Genomic DNA, 14,789 nt, shown 5'->3' with positions numbered 1-14,789 from the left:
CCTTTGGAGGGATTTTAATTTTTTTGGGAACTTTGGTAGCTTTTGTTATCCAAGAGAAAACAATTGTATCCACTCTCTCCCAACGTTGAGGGTCTTTCTTGTTGCACATCCAGTATTTATCCCAGCAATTCTGATATACCTCCTCATCTGTAGCATTTTGTCGACCACAAACTGGTGCCCAATATTGTATACAGATCTTTTGATAGTTGCTTGATTTTTTATTTGTATCAACCTCACTTTGTGCAACACCAAGCCATACTGGATATATTGGATGTGAAGGTCGAACAAGTACAAAGTCGTCTTTCTTGACATCTATCATTGGTTGAAATGCATCTTTTGGTCGCTTGCTGAGAGGACCACAGTAGTGGTCATTCAACTCCTCCAAGCCAAGAAAGTCATCCACATCATCTATGTCTTGAAATAATGTATCACCTTGTGTCCTTGGCCAAAAGTCCATGAATACTCTTGCTTCTTGGACATTTGGAGCTTGAAGTGCATCAAGCATGGTTTTCCAATAATCAATCACTGGTGTTATGAACTTTGTGTACTCCGCTTCAGGACCTTGTACACTTGACCATCTTTCCCAATACTTGAGATAGTCTTTGATTCCACTTACCACCTCTTGATGATCTTTAATATACTCAGACATGGGTAGCAAGGTTGGAAGACCCTTTGGAAGGGTAGGCTTTCGTGTTGTTGAGTCTCTTTTCCATAGTTCAATACCGCCTTCTCTTGGCAACCATTCTACTGACTTAGGATGGATCTTGTATTGCATTAGAGGTGTATCCCCTTGCATGTAGAAACGAAAGTGAAGTGGTTTTGAGTGACCAACAAGTGCATCCCTGGAGTCACATAAGTATCCTTCAATGTAACTCTTGAAGTCTGGTACATGTGTCAACAAAAAAGGAGAAGGCCTTGTTGACTGGCACAATTGAAAATGCCGCATAAGGTGAGGAAAAGTGAATGTCATGCTTGTTCTAAGCTTCTCTGAGAACTTGCTGAACATTGCATCAATGTCTTCATGTGTGTGACCCACCATGAGAAACCCAACTTGGATCATCTTGAAGGTCCCTCGTGCCACAAGCAATGATAAATATGCAAAGAGATAACGGTTTTTGTTTTCTGATCCACAATTATCTAGCTGTAGTAACAAGTTCTCTAGTAGTCGTCTAAAACCTTGTTGTCCATCCTGTAGTATTATGTCCTTCATTTGTGTAGTAGTATGAGAACCTTGTTGATGGTAGTCTAGTGCTTTCCTTGAGTTTAAAGCATTTAGCAACAAAGAGCTTGATCTTGGCATTCCATCTAGTTATAGATCACCAGCTTCATGCCTGTCAAGTCGCTCCAAGTTCTTGAAACACAGAGACAATGAGGCAACTGTGAAGTTAGGATCATGGGGCCAAAGATCAATCGCAAAGTGCCCATATCTTCCTTCCCCATGCCCATGTGTGATCATGCCTGTCAAGGAAACTGGTAGTTGAGTGGATCTATCTGTCTCTTTTGATCGAACTCTCAACCTCGGGATAGCTGTCTTTTGTTGGTCCATCTTGTCATGTATGATGCACAAGTTCTTTTCAGGATTTAGCATTGATGCTAGACGCCATCCATAGTATATGTTTCGACAACTTTGTTGTTGCAGCATGTGACTTCGACGCTTCCTCAATAGTATGTTGCGTTCTTCAAGGCATTTGGTTGCTGCAAGTTGTTCTTTGATCTCTGAGCAAACACTACATTTGGAGAACTCGCTTGTCTTTGCTAAGGTGACATGCTTGAACTCTGTATTCCAAATTCGATTGAATGTGGACAAAGACATTTGCTTACATCTAATAGCATCTAATGTGGCATTCACTTCTCCCCATATATCTATTTGCTTATAAACATCTGGGATGACCAATTGTGTCTCTCTGGAACCATCCTGCATGGTTCTACTTTTATGTGGCATTTGCTCTGCATTCTTCTCAATAAAGTCTCTCAAGATTGCCCTGCCCATTTGTGTGTGATCCCAAGCTGCTCTAATTGCTCCTTTATTGCCATGCATTGCCCTCCTTACACCATTCTCAAAATGCAACCTATACCTATAGAAAGATGTTTTGGGGATGCCATGCATCCCATACCATGCCCTACTGCATACAACTTTTCCATTGAATATAAAACTGTATTTTCGTGTACCCATATTGTCAATGCGGCATGATGACTCCAAAACATCATAAACATAGTTGGTACGTTCTTCCAAACGTAACCCCCAGAAGTGCCTCCGCAATTGGTGTACTGCATCTCTATCAGCATATTGACAACATTTTGCAGGACAACAATCAATTGTAGCAACAAGTAAAACTGATTCCATTGAGGTTCTCAAGTTCGAAGCTTTGAGAGCAAGAATTCTAGGCCTTCTATTGATCATACAATATGATCTCTTCTGTAAGAAAATGGATTTTGAACCTGAAATAAAGTCCTCAGTTTCCTCACACACATCTTTTATGCTGTCATTTGGAGATGTGAAAGCTTGTGTTTCCTGTTCATGTAGCAGTGGTGTACCATCATCAAAGGTGACCTGTTTGATAGGCCACCTAACCAAATTGACGCACTGAAGCATGTCACATGTGTCTGTCCCTGTAGTTGGATCAAGGATGTGATCTACCACCACACCCACATCTTCTTCTCCTAATAGATCAAAGTTAATCACATCATATGGAAATGTTAAGAGAATAATCCCTGTTCCAATGTACTTCTCATTGCCTTCTGTCCAGAGCATCACTTTACGCTCTTTCCAACTTTCACGGATACTTGGAGTGTCCTCATCTCCAACAGCATTAAAATCATTAGAAGGTGGCACCGCATGATCATCATTAACAATCATGACGGCACCTGTAACAACCACCACATCTTTCTTTTCCCACTTTACAAAACTACCCACTGCCTGAATGACCTTTGTTGCATTGTTGTTTGGAAATGGCAAGCAAGCTACATCATTTAGGCAGTTGTCGATAGAAACTGACAAAAATCCATCTCCAAGGACTTGCCCATGGCATGTGTCAGTTGGACGTATTGCACATACTGTTCCAAGTGCAACAACATCTCGATCCATCATCAAATTGACACGATCCCCACAACGAAAGTCTTGGTCCATGTTGCCTGAGAGTGAAAAAATTTGAGATTTAATCATAAGCGATTGAGTGATCTTATATTCATCATAAGACATTTAATCATAAGAGATTGAGTGATCTTATATTCATCATAAGACATTTAATCATAAGAGATTGAGTGATCTTATATTCATCAAGTAATCACATAGCACTGATAATGAAAACATGCATTAATAGATGACAAGCTGAAGTATACATTGTAAAATTAGTGCAGTATTCCATTTTCCAACATCATAAGAGAGAGAATAAACTTGACCACATGGCCAAAACTTGTTTTCTCAATGAACATGGTAGTATATCCTTGATCTAGATTACTTGAGTTACTAGATAAAAAAGGTCTATGTAGTCATCATTGCTTAGTTGAAATGGATGCTTTGACCATATGGCCAAAACTTCAATAGCCTATAATATATGCACATCATATCTTACTTTAGTATATAATATGCACATCATATCTTACTTTAGTATAAAAAGTATTCATGGTGTGTGTGATGGTCTACATAATGTTTTAGCCACATGGACAAATTCTCGCACGGCTTATCATTCTTAAGACATGGGTAGATCATCTGTTACTTTTCCATGGGAAGACAATTTATTGTGTGCTAGTGTAGAGAATGTTTTAGCCACATGATCAAATCCTATCAAAGCTTATTGTTCTTATAATATGTACAAATCATATGTTACTTTTCCATGGAAGACAGTATATTGTGTGATAGTGTAAAGAATGTTATAGCCACATGGTTGAATCCTCTCAAGGATTATCATTCTTAAAACATATGTAGATCATATGTTACTTTTTTGCGGAGGACACTTTATTATGTGCTAGTGTAGAGAATGTTTTAGCTACATGGTCCGATCCTCTCAAGGCTTATCATTCTTATAATATCTATAGATCATATGTTACTTTTTCATGGAAGACAATTTTTTGTGAACTAGTGTAGAGAATGTTTTAGCCACATGGTTGAATCCTCTCAAGGATTATCATTCTTAAAATATACTTAGATCATATGTGACTTTTCCATGGGAAGACAATTTATGGTGTGCAAGTTTAGAGAATGTTTTAGCCACATGGTCGAATCCTCTCAAGGCTTATCGTTCTTAAAATATTTACAGGCCATATGTAACTTTTCGAAGGAAGACAATTTATTGTGTGCTAGTGTAGAGAATGTTTTAGCTGTATGGTCAAATCCTCTCAAGGTTTAATGTATTGCAGGCATAGTATGAATAAGATTTGGTTGGTGCAAAGTTTATGTCCACGTGGTAAGTAGAATAGTTATTAATATATTGGGAAGCACAAATGTTAGTGCATGCACAAGCAATAATTTTGGATGCAAAATTGAATAATCATATACCAATAGTTGGTATTATGGCCTAAATGTAGTGCACATTGTCAGTAATATACATCAAGAAGTAACTAATATGAGTTGTGTCAAATTAAAAAGTAGATTTGAAAAGAGTAGATTTATCCATATAATGAAAAGTAAAGGTCGTGAAAATAGAATAGCAAGATATGAATCTTATTTTATATGGCATTAATATTAGAATAGCCTCAACACCTCTTGAAATATCTATGTAGACATAGGAACTCTTTTAGCAAAGCAATAAATGATGCAAAATGAGTAATCCTATGTAACTAACTTATTACTTTCTATGTTGTCTTTTAGCAAAGCAATAAACGATGCAAAATGAGTAATCCTATGTAACTAACTTATTACTTTCTATGTTGTCTTATAAAAAAATATATCAATAAATTAATATTATATTCAATAACATAATATTTTAATATTTATTATTTAATATAATATTTAATAATATAACTTATTATCATAATATAAAATAATATTATATTATAATAATATATTTTGGAATATAATAATATTATAATATTGTTCACTATAGTGGTGGATTTCTTGGAAACTCTAAACGACATTTGAGGCACTAGTTGCTATGGGCAATGATCCCTAATGGGGGTCTAGGAGGCAGCACCCTTGGTGGGGGTCCGGGGGGCAACGCCCCCAGCTGAGGGTCCGGGGGGCAGCGCCCCCCGGTGGGGGTCTGGGGGCAACGCCCCCGGTGGGGGACGGGGGGCAACGCCCCCAGTGGCGGGGTCCGGGGGCTGCCAGTAGTCCCCGGCCCCACGGTAAGACCTATGTGTGATATGAAAAAAAATCGATTGCTTAATTCTTATTACGAACTTTGATAAAAGTGATTTTTTAAAGATAATTCCATTTATTGTCAAACGTCCATTTTTTATAAACGTTCTCATTAAATGTGATATATTCTTGAGAATATATGCTTCATTAAAGAAGATATCCTTTAATGATGTGAACCTAAAAGTGATTTTTTTAAATAATTCTATTTATTGTCAAACGTCCATTTTTTATAAACGTTCTTCATTAAGTGTGATATATTCTTGAGAATATATGCTTCATTAAAGAAGATATCCTTTACTGATGTGAACCTTTTCTAAGAATTTGAATTTGGCCCTCTCTTTCTATCTTCTCTCTCTACGATTTCCCTCTTCTCCTAAAAACGTACTCTTCTTCTTGCTCGCACTTTCGACCCTGGTTTTTGTTCTTGCTCTCTCTGTGATGTTTTCTCTACATTACGCCTCACGTAAGCTCTCTAATCAAGAGATTTAGTTGTGCTTAAGCAAGATTTTGACCCTTCATGTATGTTTCATCTGCATATCTACTTCTTTTCATCTTCTTGTTTCTGTCTTCACACGCTAATCAGACGCTAATCAGAAGCGACTTTTCCAGCAAGCTTCGCAACAACAACAGTCATTCACAATATTGACGCTAATCAGAACTTTGCCAGCAAGCATCGTAACCATAGCCATTTAAAGGTAGGCTCTTTGCCTCATGCATGTTCTTTGTTTTCTTGATTTTTTGGTTCATAATACTTAATTACATAATTAATCTTTCTTAATCATAATTAGCCTAGTAAGATAAATGAGATCATATAGTACATTCATGACATAAAAATAAACATATGGTTAACTTCACACCCCGTTTTCTTAAAATCGAGAATGTTTCTTGACTAAGAGCCTACTTGAAAAAACAAACAATGCAGAAATAAGAAAACAAGTATGAAACTAACCTTGATCTGTTTTTCAACACTCTTGTTATGGCAAAGATGCGACCTTCTCCCTTGAGAATGCTTCTGTCTTGCTGATTCTTCTTGTATGCTGCGTTGACCTTGCTTGTATAAGCGTACTTCTATATACTACTTGCACATATGTGTAATCACTCGCTATGCAGAAAATAGTGATCTATCCATGTAGCACAATAGAGACTAATTGGACATTGTAGAATAATTCTCTGTATATGTATGCATTTCACATGAAATGACTTTTTCAAGACACACATATACTTGTGCTTACAAAAGAGGCAACAAAAATATACTTCTGGTTATATGATGCTTCAAACAAAAGTGAATGTGTGGCCAAAAGCTATGGTCAATATGAAAGCTTCTTTCTGAAATAGCCATAGGATATTGCCTTGTGGTCAAATCTTTATACCTCAACTATTAGACGTAACATGTTGTGTCTCTATTGCATATCAGACTAAAATCGGATGAAAGTAAGAAAATCATGCATACTTTCAATGTCACATAATAGTATGGCTAAAATCCATGGGCACCTATGTTTGATTGTTACATGGAATTATGGTTAAAATCCATGGACACCTAGGTTATTAAGATGGTTCTTTTTGTGTTCTAATTTTTTTTAATCATCTTATATCCAAGATCACTTGTACACATTGAAAGGATTTAAGGAAGTTGGCCAAGTAGAGCTGTCTTCTAAGAGTAAAACCAAACATAGCAAAGTTTTTACCATATGGTCAAATTCTATAGAAGACATCTTCTTCAAAAACCCATGCTACACATAGAATATAAATTATCAAATGGCCACTTTCATGACAATATGTCCACGATGAATCTATGACGATGTCTACATGAAATTTGGTATTACAAAAAAACCAAACATTGTGGCATGAGAGTATGGATAAAATCCATGCTCACTTCTGTATATCCAATAGTGATCTCTAACATTAGTGCTCTCCATTGTCACAAGATTTGTTCATATGGTCAAATTCTACCTTATAATTATTACATTCAACATTTTGGACACATAGGCTTTTGCCTTGTGGTCAAATGTTTGTATCTCAATTGTTACATGTAACACATTGTCTCTCTATTTCATGTCAAACAAAATTTGAAATTATGGGAAAAAAGTAAGAAAATCATGTATTCTTTCAATGTTGCATAATAGTATGGCTAAAATCCACGAGCACCTATGTTTGATTGTTGCATGGAATCATGGTTAAAATCCATGGACACCTAGGTTACTAAGATGGTTCTTTTTCTGTTCTAAAATTCTTTTTCAATCATCTTAATTACAAGATCACTTGTATATTGAAAGGCCTCAAGGAAGTTGGCCAAGTAGAGGTGTCTTCTAAAAGTAAAACTAAACAAAGCAAAGTTTTTTCCACATGGTCAAATTCTATAGAAGACATCTCTTCAAAAGCCCATGAATATGAATTATCAATTGGCCACTTCCACTATAATAGGTCCATGATGAACCTATGACCATGTCTACATGAAAATTGGCATTACAAATAAACCTTTCATTGTGGCATGAGAGTATGGATAAAATCCATGCTCACCTGTGTTTGATTGTTGCATGAAATTATAGCTAAAGTCTATGAGCACCTAGCTTACAAAGATGGTTCTTTTTGTGTTCTGAAATTGTATATGGATCAAGATCACTTGTATATGGAAAAGCCTCAAGGCTAGGTAGAGATTCCTTCTCAGAGTAAAACTAGAAAGAGAAAAGTTTTTGCCATATGATCAAATCCTATGCATGCATATTATAATCATAACACTATTGAATAAAGTTTTGGCCATGTGGTCAAAACCTAATATTTCTATGCAATATCTTGCCATATGGTTAAATTCTAACTTAAACCCTTTCTATGATGATATTTGGACATACATTGGTCAAATCCTATGCATGCATATGGTAATCATAACACTATTGAGTAAAGCTTTGGCCATGTGGTCAAAACTTGAGATTTGTTTCTAATATATCTTATTTTTTGTACTTATGTAGGTTTATTCAATGCAATATCTTGCCATATGGTTAAATTCTAACTTAAACCCTTTCTATGATGATATTTGGACATACATTGGTCAAATCCTATGCATGCATATGGTGATCATAACACTATTGAGTAAAGCTTTGGCCATGTGGTCAAAACTTGAGATTTGTTTCTAATATATCTTATTTTTTGTACTTATGTAGGTTTATTCAATGCAATATCTTGCCATATGGTTAAATTCTAACTTAAACCCTTTCTATGATGATATTTGGACATACATTGGTCAAATCCTATGCATGCATATGGTGATCATAACACTATTGAGTAAAGCTTTGGCCATGTGGTCAAAACTTGAGATTTGTTTCTAATATATCTTATTTTTTGTACTTATGTAGGTTTATTCAATGCAATATCTTGCCATATGGTTAAATTCTAACTTAAACCCTTTCTATGATGATATTTGGACATACATTGGTCAAATCCTATGCATGCATATGGTAATCATAACACTATTGAGTAAAGCTTTGGCCATGTGGTCAAAACTTGAGATTTGTTTCTAATATATCTTATTTTTTGTACTTATGTAGGTTTATTCAATGCAATATCTTGCCATATGGTTAAATTCTAACTTAAACCCTTTCTATGATGATATTTGGACATACATTGGTCAAATCCTATGCATGCATATGGTAATCATAACACTATTGAGTAAAGCTTTGGCCATGTGGTCAAAACTTGAGATTTGTTTCTAATATATCTTATTTTTTGTACTTATGTAGGTTTATTCAATGCAATATCTTGCCATATGGTTAAATTCTAACTTAAACCCTTTCTATGATGATATTTGGACATACATTGGTCAAATCCTATGCATGCATATGGTAATCATAACACTATTGAGTAAAGCTTTGGCCATGTGGTCAAAACTTGAGATTTGTTTCTAATATATCTTATTTTTTGTACTTATGTAGGTTTATTCAATGCAATATCTTGCCATATGGTTAAATTCTAACTTAAACCCTTTCTATGATGATATTTGGACATACATTGGTCAAATCCTATGCATGCATATGGTAATCATAACACTATTGAGTAAAGCTTTGGCCATGTGGTCAAAACTTGAGATTTGTTTCTAATATATCTTATTTTTTGTACTTATGTAGGTTTATTCAATGGCAAAGAAATCTACTTCCGCAAGGAAGGAGAATCAAATCATTGATGGAGTTAGTGGGGATTTTGTGTGGCCTTGGTTTATGGATGTTTATGACAAAGAAGGAAAAAGGGCAAACAATGTCCTTTTATATGCTTCAAAGCTTGAGGATTCAACATATGATCAAGTTGGGATCATTGAGGGGTTGATGGATGGATGTGCTGGGAAGGAAGGGATCCCGTGTATTGTAGTAAAGATCAAGGGAAAGAACATTGAATACAACCTGGATCCCTTATCTTTTCAATCTACACATATAAAAGAGGATGAAGTATACTCTTTGAGAGCAATGGGTTGGAGCCTCCCAGAGGAGATATCAGGCACACAGGACATAATAGCTACATTTGAGTCTATCAAGCATAGTGAACTTCTTTCTCCTACAAAACATGGTGTTCGACCAAAGAAGAGGACAAAGATTCAAGATGCACAAGCACAATCAATAGCTTCAAACTCACAGGCTCTTGGTGTGAGTGTACCTCCTAACACTCCTCTAGACAACACAAACCAATCTTCAAAGGCACAAGTAATCCAAGCAACACCTTTGGTGTCACTTGAAGTCAAGGGTGTTGAAAGAACCTTTGACTTTCCAGACATGGTTAAGAAGAAGGGTAAAAAGGATGGTTCAGGATTTCACATGTTTGAAAAATACTTTCCATTTGGCTCAACCACACAGTTTCCTATTGATGTTGGTAGATGCTATGAGGCACCACCTTTATATGCCTATAGAACACTTTGTTGGGATTATGTGCAAAAGTTGACATCATCTTTTGTAAAGAATCCCATGAATCCAGCAACAGTAGCATACCTCATGCCCTTTTTGGAGGAGGGTGATGTGAAGCGACCCATGCATCGTGACGAGGTGGAAGTGGATAAGCTACATTCTTACTCCTATTGGATCATATCAGGTCTTCACTCAATCCATGCGGCAAAGATCTATATCCTAAGTAGCACTCATCGATGCCTAGCAACCAAACATCTATATGCCACAAGGAATGCAAGAATCTTGGTGGACTGTCCTGCTGAAATGTGCATTGAGCTTTCTAGGATGACAAATATGGAATCCCACAATGTTATGAAGAATGGTCCTTATCTTGAGCAACTTCAACAAGTAAGGGATCAATGGATAGCATTTGGGTCTCCACCAAAACCTCAACAAGGGCTTCCAAAGGGTAGTCCTCAAAGAGTACCATGGGAGGTAATGATGTACAACCTTAGCTTGTCTTATTCAAGATGCATTTGGTGTTTTCTTTCTCATTTCATATTTTTATTTTTGATAGAGATTTCTAGAATACATTGGAGAAAAGTGTGCATCACGTGATTGTCATATGATAGTGAGCACACAAGAGATATTTGATGGTTGGATTACCATCATGAAGAGATACTCAAAGGGGGAGCTTTCATCTCAAGAGGATACCACCACAAAGAAGGGAAGGCAGCCTTCTCCCGTAACTTTTCGTTGCCTTATGGGTCTAAAGGATGGGGACATCCTCACATTACAAAAGGAAGTTAATGATGGACACATCGTCTTTCTTAGAAACAAATGGGACAAAGAGGATGTTGTTGACATGGAGACAAGGGCAAAGCAAATCAAGCAAGATAGGGTGCTCCATGAGGAGCTAGTTTCTCTCTTCAATGCCTCAACTCATGTTAGCAATAGTATGATGAAGAGTTGGGAAGATCTTGTTGCTGCATACGACATCACCAACGATGTATACACAAAGATTTTAGGTGTTTGCAGTGATTGGGTGTCAAAAAAGCTCACACGTGGGGCTGATGCAGGACCATTGCCAAATGGTGCAAAAGACATTGTGAACTTTCTTATTGTGAAGAAGCAAGATCCTCTTCATTCTTCTACTAGCTTACCTTGGCAAGTATATATTGTGGGGTGCAACCTTGAGGCATTCGATCTTATATACAATGTGTATAAATATCCTATTACCATTGGTGTGGTTGTCCTAGAAGCGGCACATGGAGTTGGGGGCATGACATGGGATTCTATCATGTTTGGAAAGGTGGTCTTCACATTGTTAAAAATGACATGTGAGCCTAAACAATTCATTTTGTTGTCATTTCTCAATCGCAAACAAATGGCAGCTATGGAGGAGGCCCTTGAGAATCTTTTATGCAAGTACCATATGCAAGTTGGAAGTGTTGACTTTCTACCAATGTCCAAGAGTCTTGCTTTTGGGGCCATGGATTCATTTGTTGTGTTGACACTTGTGACCATGGAGAAAAGCTTCATCAATCTAGATCGATATGTTGGAAATTCCAACAAGCCATGCATTTTGGATAATGAATCCATTGAAGCCATTGACAAAGAAGGAAAGGATGGAGAGCTTGAAGAAGAACAAACTATTGCAAAGGCCATATTTAGAAAGAAAAAGAAGGTCATCAAGGCTACAATCAAGGCATTCAATGATGCACATGAGGTTGTATGTGATATATTCTCATGTGGTGTTGCATCAACGCTCGCATTGGAACATCACATGAAGACTATTGCAGTGGTGTGCAATAGTCAAGAGCAAAGAGAGATTGAAGCGGCATGTTGGAGAGCCCATGAGAGCGCCAACCCACCTACAAGTGCTCAAGAGGTTCCTCCCATTGGTGCTCTAGCTCTTGACCTACCGCCGGAGGGTGTGGATGAATCAAGCCAAGACATAGCAAATATTATTATGAAAGAGAGGTTGAAGGCTACTTCAGGTGTTTGAACCTCTCTATCTCTAACTTTTGTCAATGAGAACACTATGGTGTAAGGTTGAACTTGTGTTTTGGAGGATGATTTCATGACATAACATTTCCTACATATTTTCTCATTTTGTGGTGCTATCTACAGCAAGCCTTACAAGCCTATTTCTCTCAGTTTTGTGTTTATTGTTTAAGAGTCCTTATTTCTAGAAATATTTTCATCATATTGTACCTAAAATTGGTTGCAAAAAGTTTGTGCTTCTGTATTAAAATACAAGTATGAAGTACATGATAATGTTGGAAGAAATATTTTCTTGTATGGTATAGCTAGAATGCTTCAATCAATTGCTATTACATTACTTTGATCCAAATGTTGGTATTGGTTTTCTCTAAAGTTTTGTGTCCTTCAATATTTTGCCATGTGGTCAAATATATTAGAAGAAAATGTTTTGTGTCATACAACTACATTGAGTTTTTCAATTTCAATTGCAGTGCTTTGATTGAAACATTGGTATGACTTGTATTATCAAAGGTGTCAATGTGGTGTCTATTGATATTAGGCCACATGATCTAATACTTTTTCTCTTGAAATATGTTTTTCTAAGTATGCTCAACATGCATGTCCTACATGCACATCAATGTGGAATATTGTAGCATGTGTGTATGGAAAAATATTCTAAAATGTTCATTGCAACTATATACATTGTTGTATCTTAACTCAATAGTCATATAATATTACTTTTTGAGATTTTTTTGCCAGATGGTCAAAAATATAATTTGATGAAGTATCTACCATCCATGCATACTATTTGCATATTAAATTTAATGTCTTATACAATGTATATATGGAATACAATGTATATGGAATAGTACAATAAACTTAGCCCTATTGAACTATTCCATATATACATTGTACTATTCCATATATACAATGTATATATGGAATAGTACAATAAACTTAGCCCTATTGAACTATATATAATGTTTTTATCTTAGCTTACTAGCTCTAAAATGAAAAAAAAAACTTGTAAGAGACTAGATGTCTATTTTATTCTTAACCTTTGTGTTGTATGATAGAATGATTCAAATTTGACTAAGAATACTCTATTTGCATATTTGGCAGATTTGAGTAGAGCAAACAAAGTAAGTGATGTGGCCTTGGCGAAAAGTGCTACCAAACTATGTGTAATACTTGATCTCAATGGTCTTCTTTTACAACGTTGTTTTTCCACATCAAAGAGGTTCCAAAGTTTTTGAGTGGGCAAGCAATGGGTTGTTCTTCGACCAGGATGCATTGAGTTTCTTGAAGCTACATTTGCAAGATTCCAAGTGGGAGTTTGGTCTACAGCTTCACACAAAAATGTCATCGCAATAATCAATTGCTTGGAGAGCTATGCAAAAAGGAGATATCCTTTTTTCATGATTTGGGGGGATAGGAGAAATGCCATACGCATCCACTCAAGATCATCTATCGGCCAGACAAGATGGGGGTGGAAGCAATGTTCAAGCCCCTTCAGTATGTGTGGAACGAATATGGCAATGTTTGTGAACATAGCAAGACTATTTTGATAGATGATAGTCCCTACAAGGGGTGTCCTAACCCTCTTGAGAACTGCATCTATCCACAGACATTTGATGTTAACCAAGGAGACTCAATCTTGATTGAGGAACTTCTACCCTACTTGACTCGCTTAAGTGGATCCCATGATGCACGTGAAGTCATAAAATTTGATCGATATGGACTTGAGCCAGTTCAATATGGACATGAGTTGTACACACAATTCAAGGTTGTGATTGACACATGGCTTAAAGGAGATGATAATGCTATGTCATCTTCATCATCAGTACAACCCAAGAACATCAATCGTATCACTTCTTGCTTGAAGAGATCATCAATTGTACAAGGATCATCATCAAGAGTCTCAATTCATCCAACCCATCCATTGGGTGTCTCACAAGTATCGAGGTTAAAGCGGATTCCTTTGGTTTCTACTCTAAAGGATATGGAAGCAATGCAACTTGCTCATCAGCTAGGATATAAGGATGACTACATAAATGGTCGTGTAGCTAGACACTTCATAAAAAACCTTCAAAAATTATACTTTCCACGAAAATGATGTGACACAAAAATAATACACTCTTTTCTACAACTTGTACCTTGGTGTTTATAAATGCGTTCAACATCAGAGAGACTAGCTCAAGATTTCTGGATTGTGATTTCATGGAAGAATTCATTGTATTATATACAAGCTCCTCAATGAAGAATGATATTCTAAATGTAATTTGATGGAGAAAATGTGTTTTTATGAAAAGGTATACTAATTGTGCTTTGATATTAAATGAATACGTGCATGAATGCAAAATATACTAGAAAAGTTTAAATCTCAAATTAGTCTCGGTATTGTTGTTTTGAATTTTATTTTCAAGTATATTGTTGAAGTTATATTGGAAGAAGAAATTTCTTGTATGGTAGCTAGAATGCTTGAATCAATTCCAATTGCATTACTTTGATCCAAATATTTGTCTAAAGTGTTGGATCTTTTGATGTTTTACCACATGGTCAAATATATAGGAAGAATTTTTTTTGTATCATATAGCTACAATGCTTTTGCCAATTGCAATTGCACTGCTTTGATTGAAATATTGGTA

At 36.2% G+C, this 14,789-nt stretch overlaps 1 protein-coding gene across 1 annotated transcript; it reads left to right on the top strand.

Annotated features, from left to right (window-relative positions):
• The first annotated feature begins 11,437 nt into the window (after positions 1-11,437).
• On the top strand, positions 11,438-12,173 carry LOC147611259 (uncharacterized). The gene has a single exon (XM_086784617.1). It carries the CDS (start codon positions 11,438-11,440, stop codon positions 12,161-12,163), a length of 726 nt encoding a protein of 241 aa, XP_086640743.1. The 3' UTR covers positions 12,164-12,173.
• The last annotated feature ends 2,616 nt before the right edge of the window (positions 12,174-14,789 follow it).

This window comes from Cibotium barometz, chromosome 47, assembly GCF_041138505.1.
Source record: "Cibotium barometz isolate CiBa-2024 chromosome 47, ASM4113850v1, whole genome shotgun sequence".
Lineage (NCBI taxonomy): Eukaryota > Viridiplantae > Streptophyta > Polypodiopsida > Cyatheales > Cibotiaceae > Cibotium > Cibotium barometz.
Note: the sequence above shows the minus strand (reverse complement) of the source record. Positions and strands in the feature narration are given on the sequence as shown.

Bases quoted from the DNA above. Each gene is read 5' to 3' on its own strand.
- LOC147611259 (XM_086784617.1), top strand. From the start codon at position 11,438: ATGACATGGGATTCTATCATGTTTGGAAAGGTGGTCTTCACATTGTTA.